This window comes from Phaseolus vulgaris, chromosome 10, assembly GCF_000499845.2.
Source record: "Phaseolus vulgaris cultivar G19833 chromosome 10, P. vulgaris v2.0, whole genome shotgun sequence".
Classification (NCBI taxonomy): domain Eukaryota; kingdom Viridiplantae; phylum Streptophyta; class Magnoliopsida; order Fabales; family Fabaceae; genus Phaseolus; species Phaseolus vulgaris.
Window position 1 is genome coordinate 34035593 of NC_023750.2, and position 16927 is coordinate 34052519.

At 32.9% G+C, this 16927-nt stretch overlaps 1 protein-coding gene across 1 annotated transcript; it reads right to left on the reverse strand.

Moving 5' to 3' along the window:
- Positions 1 to 11105: 11105 nt before the first annotated feature.
- On the reverse strand, positions 11106 to 12418 carry LOC137818690 (transcription factor TCP9-like). Its single transcript, XM_068622252.1, has one exon. The coding sequence runs from the start codon at positions 12319 to 12321 to the stop codon at positions 11344 to 11346; it is 978 nt and encodes a 325-aa protein (XP_068478353.1). The 5' UTR covers positions 12322 to 12418; the 3' UTR covers positions 11106 to 11343.
- Positions 12419 to 16927: the final 4509 nt, after the last annotated feature.

Consider the following 16927-nt stretch of genomic DNA (forward strand, 5'->3'; position numbering starts at 1 on the left):
ATTAATAGACCTCCTAAGTTTAGTGGATTGAATTATGCATTATGGAAAATTATGATGAAATTTTTTATGGAATCCATGACATGGGAATTTGGGATGCAGTGGTAAATGGACATTTTATGCCTATGCAGGTTATCAAAGAGGAAACAGTGAAAAAGCCTTGGTCTGAATGGAGTGACAGTGAAAAGAAAAAGGCTCAATAAGATTCTCTAGCCAAAAACATCATCACCTCTGCACTGAATATGGATGAATTCTTCAGGGTGTCTTAGTGCAACTCGGATAAAGAAATGTGAGAAATACTAGAAGTAACCCATGAGGGCACAAATGATGTGAAAAGGGCAAGGAAACATACCCTCACCCAAGAGTATGAACTCTTCAAGATGCAACCATAAGAGACCATTGCAGATGTGCAGAAACGGTTTACACACATTGTGAATCATCTTACTGAACTTAGAAAGGTCTTTGATAAAGAAGAGTTGAATATCAAGATTCTAAAATGCCTTGAGAGAACCTGGCAGCCTAAGGTAACATCAATCTTTGAATCTAGAGATTTATCCAAGCTCTCCACTGCTACATTGTTCGGGAAATTGAGAGAACATGAATTAGAACTCAATAGATTAAAAGAATAAGAATCAGCGGAAAGAAAAACCAAAGGTATGATTACTCCACTGATTCAGAAAGTTATGATCAGATACTAATTACCTTTAAAGAAAATCATGATGAAGCAAACAAATTAGCTATTATATGCAATAAACTGAAAACTGCAAATAACATACTTGAACCTAAGGTTAAGTCAATTGAGAAAGAATTGCATGAAGCTAAAACTGAGTTAGTTAGTCTTGAATTGACATGTTTGCATGCATCTATAAAGACCTGTGAAAATTGTAAAATCTAGAAAAGAAGGTTGAATATTTGCTGAAAACCTTGTCAAATTTCACTAAGGGAAGATAAATGTTTTTTTTAATAAAAATGGGTTAGGATATAATCCAGGTAGAAAGAATAATGTGAAAAGGCTTTTTTCAAGTTTTTTTTTCCAGCAAGAACAGGTTATTCTTCTTTCAGCAGTTCAAAATTAATGTTTGTTCCTACTTGTTTCTATTGTATGAAATCTGGTCACACATCAAGAACATGTAAGTATAAGAATTACCTTGTTCCAAAAGGGCTAGTCAAATGGCTTCCTAGAGAAAGGTGATAATCTAACTAGACCCAACACTAAAGGGTACCATATATATATATATATATATATTATGTTTATTTTGCAAACAAGCAGCAGAAAACTAAACCAGTGGTATTTGGACAGTGGCTGCTCAAAACATATGACTGGTGATCTTGCACAATTCACTGATTTGAAGCTTAAAGCAAAAGGGCATGTGACCTATGGGGACAACAATCATGGAAGAATCCTTGGAAGAGGAAATGTTGGAACCAAAGGATCAACTTTAATAGAGAATGTATTATATGTGGAAGGACTGAAACATAGTCTTCTAAGCATCATCCAATTGTGTGACAAGGGCTACCATATCAACTTTGAAACCAACAAGTGCACAATCTCAAATGAGGCTTCTGATAAGGAGTTGTTCACAGGTAAAAGGGTAAATAACATCTATCTTCTAAATACCATGCATAAGTGCTCTGAAAATGAATGCCTCTTACCAAAGGATGATGAGTCTTGGATATGGCATAGGAGGTTAGCCCACATCCATACAAATCATTTAAACAAATTAAAATTCAAGGAACTTGTTTCTGGTTTACCAAACATTAAATTTCAAGATAACAAATTGTGTGATGCATGTGTGAAGGGTAAACAAATAAGAACCTCTTTTAAATCAAAGGACATGATTTCTACAAGTAAACATTTGGATTTTTACATATGGATCTGTTTGGAACCTATAGAAAGGCTAGCTTAGTTGGAAATTATTATGCTTTGGTAATTGAGGATGATTTTTCAATATACATTTGGATTCTCTTTCTTGTTTCTAAAAATGATGCTTATAAGGCTTTCAAGAAATTGGCTAAAATACTACATAATGAAAATGGTTACAGCATAAAATTTATTTGTAGTGATCATGGGGGAGAATTTCCAAATGCTAAGTTTGATAGATTTTGAAAAAACATGGGATCATACATAGCTATTCAGCCCCTAGGACTTCCCAACAAAACGATGTTGTTGAAAGGAAAAATAGATCACTTGAGGAGTTAGATAGGATCATGTTAAATGAATCTAACCTACCAAAGTATTTCTGGGCAGATGCAGTCTACATTGTCTCCTATGTGCTAAACAAAACATTAATTAGGCCAATTCTTAAGAAAAATCCTTATGAACTCTATAAAGGTAGAAAGCCTAATATAAGTCATCTTAGAGTGTTTGGATGTAAACGCTTTATCTTAAATAATGGGAAAGATAATATGGGAAAATTTGATCCTAAATCCGATGAAGGTATACATATTGGTTATGCTATTAATGGTCATGCTTATCGGGTTTACAATAGAAGATTGTTAACTGTAGAGGAATCCATGCATGTTGTGTTTGATGAATCTGATAACTATCTACCTAAACCTATTGTAGATGAACTTGAAGTAGATAATTTAAGAACTGTACTTCAAAAGAATAAATTGATTGATTTAGATGCAACTGATTCATGTGTTGTCAAAGAAACTATTGTTACTGCTGATTTTCCTAAAGAGTGGAAAACTCCTAAAGACTTAACACTTTTGAGAATGTGATTGACAACATTGAGAGGGGGGCCTCATTCAGAAAGTCTCTGAACAATTTTTGTGAGACAATGGAATTTGTTTCACAAGTGGAGCCTAAGAATATGAATGAAGCTCTACAAGACAACAACTGGATTTTGACTATGCAAGAAGAGCTAAATCAGTTTACAAGGAATGAAGTATGGTCTCTAGTTTCAAGAACATTTGAGATGAATATCATAGAAACTAAGTGGGTGTACAAAAACAAAATGGATAAACATGGGATAATCACAAGGAACAAAGCAAGACTGATTGCCAAGGGTTATAACCAGGAAGAGGGAATCGATTATGATGAGACATATGCATCAGTACAAGACTTGAAGTTGTCAGACTTCACCTAGCCTTCTCTTGTATAAAAGGATTCAAGCTATTCCAAATGGATGTAAAGAGTGCATTCCTAAATGGTTATATAAATGAAGAAGTCTTTGTTTCACAGCTTCCAGGATTTGAGGACTACAAATTTCCTGAACATGTATTCAAGCTCAAAAAGGCACTCTATGGTCTCAAACAAGCTCCTAGGCAATGGTATGAGAGATTGAGTGATTATGCTATCTCAAGGCTATTATCGTGGTACATCTTACAAGACATTGTTCATTAAGAAAAAGACTGAATACATTATACTTGTACAAGTATATGTGGATGATATCATTTTTGGTTCTACAAATGAAGGTTTATGTGAAACATTTGTGGAGGCTATGAAGAGTGAATTTGAGATGTCTATGATGGGGGAGCTGAACTATTTTCTTGGTCTGCAAGTCAAACAGCTAAATGATGGGTTATTTTATAAATGAAGTCAAATATTGCAAGGATCTTTTGAAAAAGTTTGAGATGGACAAGTGCAAAACAATCAGCACACCAATTTCTACAAGTTGTCACCTTGATCAGGACCCTGCTAGAAAATATGTTGATCAAACAAAATACAGAGGTTTAATCAGTTCATTACTATACCTAACAACTAGTAGACCTTATATCATGTTTGTTGTATGTATGTGTGTCAGGTTCCAATCTGCTCCAAAGGAATCACGCTTCAATGTTGCTAAGAGGATTTCTGAAGTACTTATAAGGAACCAAAGAAGTTGGCTTATGGTATCCATGCAATGTGTCTCTAAACTTAACTGGTTTTTCTGATTCAGACTTTGCAGGTGACAACATTGATAGGAAAAGCACAAGTGGAACTTGCCATATGCTTGGGTCAAGCTTAATCTCTTGGCACTGCAAAAACAAGCATGTGTTGCTATTTTTACAACTGAGGCAGAGTATATTGCAGTTGGAAGTTGATGTGCTCAAACTTTATGGTTAAAACAACAACTAAGTGATTTTGGTATCATGCTAATTAGAATACCTATCTTATGTGACAACACCAGTGCCATTAATTTGACTAAAAATTTTGTTATGCATTCTAAAACTAAACACATTAAGATACGACACCATTTTCTACATGAATATATTGTTAATGGGAATTGTGAAATTAAATTTATAGGAACTGAACTGCAACTACTAGATCTGTTCACAAAACCTCTTGCTAAAGATAGGTTCAATTTTCTGCTAAATGAATTGGGCATAATAACCATAAATTGCTTTCAGCAGTAAAATTTTAATCTATTGTTTCTCGTTTTAATGTGTTGTTTTTCTGATTCTGGTTCACATGTATGACTAGGAAAGAGAAACAAATTCTTTTCCTTTGACCATTGACTGCTTTTTATGGTGGTTATTGACTAACAATTTTTTGACTACTTTGTTTAGGAAATCTTAACTGAATTGATGCATTCATTGGGTCATAAAATGTATTAATTGGTTCATGAATCAAAACAACACTGAAAAATTCATTTCCAACATATTCTTGCTATACCCGAAATTGAATCTTGATGCACTTCAGGAGTCAAATTTGTTCAAGCATTTGTTGCATGTTATTTTTTCCCAAATCCACACTCAAACTCCTGAACCTATTGCTCTTATATAAGCATGTGCCTAAAACTATTGTTTTCTACACTCCACTACATTTCCTTTATATACTTTGTTTGCGCGCCTAAGTTATTCGTGTACGAAGTAACTTAGCGTGTTTCTTTCACTAGGTGTCTCGCGCAACCTCAGCGTGAGTACCAGGTATGGCTTGGCTAAGCGCACGTACCAGGCGTCACCTACTATGTGAACGATCACCTCTGCTTTGCTCCATGCACGTTATGGGTTAAGAGAGCACCAATCACCGACTGGCTGCTAGCTCTCTTAGGCCACTCTCATGCACGGCACTACAAAGCACATAACTTCTCCTTTCTCTGATACTCTGCCACACAAGGCTCGTATGCAACACTCTCACCGGGAATCGCCTCTCGTTCCCAGCTTAACTGCGCGTAACACGAAGACCCGACAACCGTCACTCACCCCATACGACCGATCGGTCCCCCATAGCGCCACGCCCTCTGCTTCATGGCGCTTATCTAGACGATGATCGCGCATTCTTTCTGACCACCGATCACCACCTGATCACCGATCACCCCCGGGTGACCCTCTCCAAGACACATCAGCTTCCCTGGCCCACGTGTCCCACTAAGAACGGTCCACGTGGCTATCTGTTGTTGACGTCACCGACCACCGATGACCGACCGGATCACAAGCCCCCCCCCCCATAATTTACAATAGAACTTATGAATAATGATTCTTTTCCAAAGATAAATGCAAGCCTTAATAAATATTATCTGGTCTCAAGAACCAACATCCCCTTATGTTAATATCGAGATAAGACAATGCATTCAATATGCCAAGGGGTACATATAAAGCTTCACCGACATTCAGATCGCACATGTTTAAGGAGGATCAAGGTCTACTCTTGGCCTTGCATCGGAACTATCATATGTGGACCCTGGGGCTGAGAATTCGTGTAGTTAACACCTTGTGAAAAAGAACCTTGATGAGCAAGATTCTCCACCTGGACATTAGGATTGGGATAAACATCTCTCTTAGAAGATGTCTCTCCACCCTTGGCCGAACCCTTTGAATCACCCTCAATCTCTCTGTAAGAGGCAAGGTAAATCTTAAGTGGATCAACATATTCCTCGAAACCTAAAGTGGCCATAGCCCAAAGTAAATCGTCGCCGTTAATGGTCTTTCTCTTCTCTCTCTGGCACTTATCGCTAGCTTCGCTGGTGATGACAGGTCTTTTACACTAATCTTACTCAAGATAACAGGAACCTTGTCTCCTATGTGAAGGGAGTAAAGATGACAATCACCAATGAAGTCTGGAACAACATTGTTGTGATTAAATACTCAGGGCTGAAAGTTAGCAAAGGAAACAATGTTGGGATCCAGGAATTTAACAAGACCAATTCTACAAGAGTTGTGTAAGACATCCAGCCCAACTTGTTAACAGATTTCATGCAGGTAACTTGAATCTCATAATATCTAATTATATCTAACACACATAATAAAAAATGAAGCTCCAAGAACATATAATTCAAAACAAATTCTAATAGCACCTAATCTAAATAAAATGCTAACATAATACAAAATCAAGTTATAACAACATGTAATCCAAATCAAGAGCCAACAACAAATAATCTAAAACCAAGTGCTAGCAACACATAGTTCAAAATGAAACTCCAAGAACATATAATCCAAATCAAGTTCTAATAATACATTATCTAAATAAAGTGCTAGCATAGTTCAACATATTCAAAACTAAAACTAAATGCAAAATAATTAGAGTAATCAGTATGTACATATTGGTCCTGGTCTTGGTAGTTTTGTTGTAGTCCCTCTAGGTGTTCTTCTTGGTTGTTTTTAATTTTTTTTGTATTTCAATAATGGTTATTGGTTGTTTCGTCGTTATTGAATCTATTTATGACAATGATTTCTTAAAAAATTATTGTTAAAATGTTATTTTATAATGATGGTATAGATCGTCGTTGATCGGTTGAACTTATGACGAAGTCTTCTTCAACGACAAGTATAGAACCGTTAATAAAATCACATTTAACTGTTATTAAAAGTCCTTTTTCTATAATAGTGATTTTTTCTATTATGGAAGTAGACACATAAAATTTTAGAAAATCACATTCATGAGGTTTTTTTTTAAAAAAATTGATTTTGTTTTCATTTTTGTACTTTTTTTTATTGAATATTGAATTATTGAGTTGATCAAGGAATTTCATGGTGTCTTAAGTGAACATTCCTTCTTAACATTTATATTTCTAGTTTTGAAGTGAAAGTTACTAAAAATTGAGATTGTTTGGATTAAAGGAAAGATAATTACAAAAAATAAAAAATATGAAAGTTTGTGAGTGATATAATAGATGTGATTCATAAAATATTTTTTTTAAATAGATAAAAGTATAAGATTACAAATTTATCCTTATGGTTAAAATTAAATTAAAATAAAATATGATTAAATTATTTTATGTATAAACATATTAAATTTTATGTAAAAGTATTTTATAAATTTTGACACATATTTTACATAAATAAAATTCTTAAATTATTAATTTTTTTTAAATAAATACAAATCCTAAATTATTTAATGTCTTACTTAAATAAATAAAATTTCTAAATTATTCAAAATATTAAATAAATATATATCTAAATTATTTCATTTCGTATTTAAATAAAATATAAAATAAATAAAATTTTAAATTATTTAAAATCCTAAATAAATATAAATCTAAAATATCCAATGTCCTATTTAAAAAAATATGAAATAAATAATATTTTTAAATAATTTAAAATTATAAATAAATACAAATCCTAAATGACTTAATGTACTCTTTAAATAAAAATGTGAAATAAATAAAAAATTTAAATTATTCAAAATCTTAAATAAATATAAATCAAAATTATTTAATTTTGTATTTAAAAAATATTAAATAAATGATTTTCTAAATTATTTAAAATTTTAAATAAACACAAATCCTAAATTATTTAACATGCTATTTAAATAAAAATCTGAAATAAATAAACTTTTAAATTATTCAAAATCTTAAATAAATACAAAAATTTTAATATCTTATTTAAATTATAATCTATAATAAATAAAATTTCTATATTATTAAAAATCTAAATAAAAACAAATTTAAATTATTTATTTTTTATTTAAAATAATATGAAATAAATAAAATTCCTAAATTAATTATAATCTCTACTAAAAATTCTAAATTATTTAATGTCATATTTAAATAAAAATATAAAATAAAATTAAATTATTAAATTATTCAAAATTTTAAATATTGGATTTGAGTTATTGATTTGAAATTGAGTTTATGGGTAACGTTTGGGAAACTTTAGTATAACACGCATAAAATCAAAACCAAAAATACAGAAGTACAAATCATTTGTATGATTCTCTTGCAAGCATAATGGATTATTTCACACAAAATACACACAACATCGATTATGGAATTCATACAATTGATTATTTTGTAAAAAAACAACCTATAATTGATTATCCATTAAAAAATAAGTCATAATTATGGTTGCTTCAGTATACCTTGGATAATCTATGTTGTGTGTTTTTTGTGTCAGATAATCGATTTTCATGAATAACATAATCAATTATCACACTTTGTGCAATCACATATTTTTTGGTTTGGTCAAAATATTATGAAACATATCAATGTAAAAATCTCATATCCGTCTGACTTTCTTCACTTTTCTTCATGTAATAATGAGGATCCAATTCACTCAACTAGATAGATACAAACACACTTTTAAAGAAATTGAAACTAAGAAAACATACAATTGTTTATATCTTATTATTGAAAATAGATTAATACTTATTTTAATTTATTTTTAAAAGCACTTGTTTTCACTCAATTTTTAAGAATTTAAAAAATATTAAAATGTAAATTATTATAAATAAAATTAAATATATCAATTTTATTTTATTTTTAAAAATTTAATCTTTATACATTATTATTTTTTGTATTATTAATTAATCTGAAATTATCTTAGATATAAAGTTTTAATAATTATTATAGCAATTAATAAATTTCATTTATGATAGTTTATAATTGAGTAAATATATATAAAATTACAGCTTCACATATTTTTAACTAAATTATTGCTTTGTTATTATTTTTCCTAGAAAAAATATATTTGCACAACAAATACGTGCATATATTTTTTTTATGATGCATTAAAAGGATAAATAAATAAGTAAAAATTAAAATAAAATAATCACTTTATGAAAAAATACAAAGAAATAATATAGAAACTATAAGGAAACATATACATAATACACTCATTTGATACAGAATGTTTTATATGGAAAGTTTAAATAGAAAGATGTTACGTTCGTTTGTTTTTATTAAATAATAAAATTATTTTAATTTTATAAAAATTAAAATTATATAATTAGAAAAACACAAAAAAAAAGTGTTAACTTTATATAATAATATGAATAAATTAAATTAAAATATTCAAAATAATTATTCTCATAAAAATAATAAAAATATATGATGTAACAGTTCTGAAAACAACGAAGGAGGTTAATATAGGAAAAAAAATTGTACTAGACAGAATACTCGGTACTCGCTCAATAATTGGAGCTCAGTGCACAAGGTGAGTAGGTCAACTCGACTGTTGGGCCTACGAAACAGGTCATAAGTTTGGCCTAGTTACCTTAATAAGCCCGTTGAGGCATAATTAAAATAACATTTTTATACGTTAGTATAAGGTTACTAGTAAAGGATATTTTTGAACATATGGGTATGTATAGTACATGTGGTGTCTAGGTCAAGTAAATGTTCTTTTAACCTAAGTATGTGTGTTCTAGGGCACATAGTGATTAAGTTTCATGCATGGTAAAGGATAACATTGCACCATGAGTAGGGTGTCCAAGTAAACATAATATCTCCATATTGTTGGCACCTAAGATGGTGCCCTGCTGACAAGTAGTTGTTCTGTTATTATTTTATATTCTCTTTAGAGATAAGATTCCTTTATGATGTAGCACCTCGAGAGAAGGCACCCATAAATAAAATGTTTTCCTATTGAGTATGTTTTCAGTTGAGATTAGATTCTCATGAGAGAAAGTTGTTACAAGAGATAAACTATAAAAGGGACTTGAAATCCCCAAGTAAAGGGACGTTGTTTCTAAGACTGAAACTGAATACTCCTTAAATTTGATTTGATTGTCAAAGTGTAATCAACATGCCTGTTTCAACGGAGTCGCGTTTCAATGCAACAAGACGTAGACCAGATCTCAGAAGAGACAGATCGGAGCTAGAGTTTGTCACCAAAGTCATCCAACGAGAAAGTCAATCGATAAGAACAAAAATGTTATAAAAATAACAAATAAATTTACGTATATTCCAAAAAACATAGTTATTTCTAAAACTAAGCTTCTTTATATTTTTTAAAATAGTTATTTTAAGTTCTTACTATCTTTGGAGTGATTTAAAATTTAAAATTCCGTTATTTTATTTTAAAAGACATCTTGATAAATTAAAAAAATTATATAAATTATTATTGAATATGACACTCTATTAAACGTGTTGGAAGAAACTCTATGGTTATAAATAACAAACTAAACCAATACTTATAGTGCATAACATTTGAAAAAGGGTTGTAATCCAAAATGAACATGATTTTTTTAATAAGTTTCAATTCTAGGAGAACACTTCACATAGAATGTATACATTTAAAGTTGAAGATTCTGAGTACAACACAGCAGCAACAGTACTAACATTGGGAAAACCATAACTAGAAAACGCACTTAACATTCTATCTTCCCATTCAACTCTAACACTACAAAACATTCTTCCACAAAAATTTATTATTCTCATCCCAAGCCAATCAAAACTTAGATTCAATTCAATTCTCTCTTGCATATATCCTTGTCAACCGTTTCAAAAATAAATAAAGGAAAAACCATTTTATCTATGAAGCTAACGAAGAAAAAAATAATAAGAATATTTATTTTCTCTCTTTCTTTGCGTTAATTTTGTTTGATGTTTTCTTTGGAGCAAGGAAACCAAAAGCAATAAAGTGGTTGGTGTGGAGGAAAGTGGGACCGAGAAAAACACACGTGTCGAAGGGTAAAAGTGGTGCCCCACCTGTGGACTAAGCAGAGTGTGACACGTATCCTTTGGGACTTTCTGGCACCAAAAGGGACCACTTTGAAAAGGCTGACTCGAGAACGGTGCGTAAACGGTCCCGTAGGGTCCATCCATTACCCTCACAATCCTACCTTTTGGGTCCCTCTTCTACCCTCACATCACCACCCATTAAGTGGCCCCTTCCACCCTCACCAACAAACAAATCAAACAATATTTTTAGTTTTACATAATTTTAACTAAAATTCTCTATCGTCAGTTTAAATTAGTTATCATGACTGAAAAATGAAATTTTTTTAATTGAAAACACAGAAATGAAAATGTAAATTTATTATAATTATTATTAACATTATTTTGGGAAATATGAAAAAAATTACTCTGCGTAGAGTACTAGAAGTTGCTCCCACTGGGTCCCCCACCATACCCTCTACTTTTGGGGGTGACCCACATCATTGCACGTGGTCCCACCATTTTAATCCGGCATCACGTGCCCACGTGCTGCTCCTCTCTCGCTAGCTCAGAACGACGTCGCCCAGATTCACTTCTTCTCCTCTCAATTCTTGGAAGACGCGCGCGACATGAACTGCAACTCTTGCTTGTCGTAAATCTCCAACGAGAAGTCTCTGAGCATGTGTGTTGTGGTGGTAGTGGTTGGAGCCATCACGGTGGCTCTGGCTGGGGACTTCGACGACGGCGTGGTGGAGGAAGGGTTAGCGTTTGCGGGAGAGGATGTGGAGGTTGGTTGGAGTTGAACGGGTGTGACCATGGAGGAGACAAACGCGGAGATGGGTCGTGCTATGGTAAAAAACTGCGGCTGCTGCTGAAAGGAAGCCGTTTGAGGGACGACGAAGAACGCGCCTGCAGTCGGAACGACGGCGTTTGAAGGCACGGCCCACACGGGGACCACGCCCTGCGGCAACGGGATCGCGGTGTGTTGCGGAATTGTCGTGGTCGTGGTGGTAGTGGTGGTGGTTGTCTTTGTGTTTTGCTTAGTGGAGCTCGTGAGGCCCGCGGGGACTGAAACTGCGCCGTCGTTTACGTCCACGTAGGCGCTGTTGGCGGGTCGCTTACGCTTCTTCCTCTCGGGCGGGTCCCCGAGTTCTGGGTCGGAGGGAGAGGTGGTCGGAATCTTGAGCGTGCCGTTGACGGACATGGCGATGGCGGGGACGGTGCCGGTGCCCGTGGCGGCTATGATGGCGGGCTCGGCGTGTTCAAGGAGCCATCGGATGGTTTCGCCGTCAGACTTGTGGCCGAGTTCTCGCGTGAGTTGGAAGATCCGCGCCGCACACGTGGCGGGCATTCGGATCCTCCTGCCTCGGCCCTCGACTTTTGTGTGACGGTCCTTGGTGGAGGCCCGCTTCTGCGGTTGGGCCTGGGCTTGGGCCAGGGCCTTGGACATGGAGATGGAGGGCACGTGCACAGCCACCGGCATGACACGTATGGCAGAAGCCTCCTCCGTCTCCGGTTCCAGTTTGGGCCCCTTGGGTTCTCCCAGCCTTAGATCAACGTCTCGAGAAGATTGATGAGCCATGTGTTGACAAAAAGAAAAAGAAGAAGAGAAGAAGAAAAAAAGTGTTGTAGGAATAAGATAGAAAGTGGTGTTAGAATAAGAGTGGTAGTGAGTAGTGAGAATAAAAGTATATATAGTGAGGAAGGAGTTGAGAAATGAGAATGAGAAGGTGGTTCTGTTTGTGTGGGGGCCCTGTTTGTGTTTACCGTGGATGACTTTGTAGATGCAAATAAATGTACGCTCATTTTTTATGGAGCCGTGCAGAGTAGGACTATTGCACGTGATGGGTCCCATCCTCCCCATTGGGCTACCCCACTTTTGGTCAATTCATTCACTTATATTTGGCAACTGCAAAATACGTTAAAACATGGAGGCCATGGAGAACACAAGAAAAAGAAACAAACCCAAAACAAATTTTCAATGTAACAATGCAAGTGAACTCGATAAGATTCTCGCATCATCAATCTATCATGCCCTCAACTATTTCAGGATAACCAAAATTATTCTTTTTTTTTCTAAACTATTTTATGTATCCTTAACAAAACTACTCACTTCATTAAACAACTATTTTTTTTAATTCTTTTTTAGAATATTTTTCTCATCAATATGAGTTCGAATGATTTCAGGTAACACCAAGATTATCTATTTACAAAGTGGCACTTTTGATGTTGGAAGTCACAAAGTGATCAACACTCCTGATTAACATTATATTGGTTTCTAATCCAATTAATTGATTTCTAATCCGATTTTGCTAGGAAGAAAGAAATATAAAACACATCCATCTTATTTAGGATGGAGGGAGTTAATTTTGATGAGATTTGAGACATTGAATGATGTTGTGAGATTATATAGTAGAAAAAGGGAGTTAAAATGGTAAAGGTGTGGATGAGAGATAATTGATCCCGGCAAGTTGGAATTGTTTTGAATAAACAAAATTTTTTGCATGCAAACGAAAGTTTTGTTTTTAGGAGCTCACTCACAATATTCCATTTTAAAAATGATTTGGAATAAGACACCTTACACGTACCCAACATCTTAAAAGAAGGCACATTGCCCATACCCACTAGTTTAAAGGCGTGAATGCATTAATTAATGACGCATTTCATGCCCAACAAGACCAGAGATTTATGCCAAAACTAAAAACACACTAACATGAAGAAAAAGAAAAAAAAAAGAAACAAAAGGTGGGGGAAAAACGATGTTACCTTTGGCCTATGAGATTAAGATGAGGAAGAAAGGAGAAAAGGGTATAACGTAACAATGAGCAGCTACCATATGGGTGCACTTTTGGACTCACAAAGTTTGTGTCAAACAATTATATTCAGTGAAAGAAAACAAAAAAAAAAAAACAAATAACAAGAACAATAAAAATAATAATAATGAAAGACAGCGTGCAATGAGCAAGACTTGAAATGGAAAGTCAATGGCATGGAGCGTGTGCTTGGTGCATGTTGTTGGTTTTGAAGAATAGTGGAAGAAGATATATAGAAAACACACAACATACATCATAGGACGTGTGAAATAGTGAATGGTTAAGGGCGTGTGGGTCTATCACCCAATGTTTGAAGGACTTTTTTTAAATGTTTTATGTTTTTTTACCACACTTTACTCAAAGTACCTTTACTTTGGAGGATAACAAGTCCTCTACTAATAAATTACGACACTATATATTGTTTAAGTTCTATATTTTTTTTGTAGAGGGTAATGCTACTCATATTCCATTTTCTAATGTTATTTAATGATAGTTATAGTATGAAATAAATTGATAAGGACCACTCACTCACTTGAGAATCAATAAGCATGCCACCACATTATCATCAAAATCCACACCAATAAATTCTAACTCTTCTATTCATTTATAGAAAACCCACCCTCCCCTACTCTTTTCTGTTCTTTCTCTTTTTCTTCCTAATCCAACTTTTATTCCAATTTCTAATGTTATTATTATTTAAAAATATATAAATATTGATTCACGAAACAAATTTGTTTCCTTTTTCTTTAGTAAAAGAGTGGCTAGTTTTGTTGTAAAATCTAATATGAAATATCAAGAAAAATAAAAATATATTTTTTTAAAACATGAATAGTGTCATTCTGTTTTTTTTCGATAATTTTTATCCACCTGTCACAATTTCTTTGGAACGCTTATTGGACACGAAATCCTCTTTCATAACTCACAATCTCTGCTAGAGCTGGATCTCTGCGTGTAAGACTCAGACTTTTGAATCTCCTCTGTTTTTCTTGGGACGTTTGTGGTGTTGGGATGGGAGCAGTGACGTTAAAGTCAAGTTTGGAGATGTGGTAGTTTTGAATTGTTGCTTCCCACTCTATAAACAAGAGTTTCTTATGCCTTTCTATGCGTTTCTTGAAGTTCAGACTGCTTTATTTGTTGAGTTTTTATGGGGTTATACATGTTATGGAAGAAACTTAAAAGATGGAGCTTACTAATGTCTGGTTGGAATGTGATTTTGTTTTGGTTTGTGTTGTGTTTACTACTAGAACCAATGTTTCTGGAATGCTTTGTAATCGATGGAATACTTGTCTTAATTACTGTGGGAAAATCAGGTTTAGGGTTACCCATATTTTTCATGAAGAAAATGTGTGTGCTGATAAGTTGGTTAATTTATGATTTATTCATAAAGAATCTTTTCAGTGATAGAATAGGATATCATCTAGTCTGTTCTTAGAATTCTTTATGAATAAGTACAATCTATCTATGTATCATTTTTGTTAACATATGAGTTTTAGTCTAATCTTTCATATTTTAAGAATTTACTTGTTTCTAAACTTTAATAATATAATGCGAATGAGTTCTCACAACTTTGTTTACATAATTATTAGTAGTAGTATACCTAGAGAGAGGAAAACGTTATCTTTTGACGCTCTACCAACTTATAGAAACATTAATAAATAATTGGATGATAAAAATCAGCAGAATGAAGAACACCCTATTTTAAAGAATACAAAACAAAACTATATTTTGTAGCAAACAAAAAAAGAGAGCAGAATTTCCAAAACTGATACGAAATACAGCATTCACCTCTCATTCTAATAGCTATTATGTCACACGGTTGCTGGTAATTAAGAAGCCTAAAACAAGTCACAATATTGCAAGTTAGGAGTACCATCCTAATTAAATTCAACACCAAATATAAACCAAAGTAAAATGGTACAAAACTATCTGATCATTCCATCGTTTGTAAATAAAAATATTCTTATCAAAATGTAAAACATTCGATTTCTAGACGAAAATAAAAGTTGATACTGTTTTATTTTATGGTTTATATTTGACTTACCTAAAATGAGTTAGGACAAATTGATCAGCATAAAACTTACAAGGACTGGTTTGTCTCACATAGTTGCAGGTTTCCAAATTCATCCGTATAAATTAATTTTTTTAAAGATTTGTGTAAAATCTTTTGTAGTTTTTTAATCCTAAATTTAAGTATTTTATAAAAAAAAAACGTTTCAGTGCAAGTGTAACAATTAAATACAATTTAAAAGACTAATGATTTATTATTTATTATAAATAAATAAGGAAGTATATCAGAAAAATATATATGTTAAAATGAATCATGCATAAAATTTAGATAAATACTTGTAAATATAAAATATTAATAAATTAATGAATAAAAATATTTAATTATATTTAGCAAACAAACTATACTATATACTGATAAAAAATTAAAAAAGAACTAACATGAAAAAAGGTTGGTCAGTCCGCACTTTGAATCATAGATTATGAAGTTCGGACATTCCTCTTAAAAGACGTTTAAATACCGACACTTATAGGACACGTATCCGTGAAGTGTCCAATTCAAAAAATATTTGTTAAATTTCTAACAATTCTAATACGATTCTAACACAATTTTAAAAAGAAAAAATACATTAATTTTCTCAAAATTCAAACTTTATTGTATAAATTGTTATTATGATTATAAAAATAAGAATCAAATCTTTGTGAACCGGTTATGAAATCTATTTTAAAAAATAATCTGGAATATACTTGTTCACATAAATCTTTATTGTCAATTTATATAATTCATAATTATATAATATATAGATTCGTATCTCCGTGTCCTACATTTTAAAGATTTTACGTATCTCCATATCCGTATCCGTGTTGTATCAATGTTCCTGTCAGTGTCTGTGCTACATAGATGTTATATAGATCATAAAACTTGTAAATTATATGAAATGGAACATGCAAGGTAAGTGTTTTTTTTAAGGATTAGTAACTAATCCGTATTATAGTTGATAATATCTAAGTATGCTTATCTTTTAATTTTTATAAATTTATTATTTATCTTAAGATAATAATTGAGTTTTTTTTAATAAAGATTAGTTTGTAAATTAATATTTAATTAACTATTAAAAATTAAAAAAAAAATGTGTAGAAGTAGGAATAGAATATAAAAATATATGTATTTGGGGAGGGTGTTTTTGGAGGCGGAGGAAGGAGTGTGTGGTGGTGGCGGCAAGGTGGTGAGATGATGGGCGACGGGCCAAAGAGAGAGAGACCCACTTTATTTTCCAAATCACTCTCTGCATGCGTGTCAATGCTGCCCACTGTTACGTACACTGCCCCCTGTGGGACCCACCATCCCTAAATCCAACGGTCCCCCTTCCC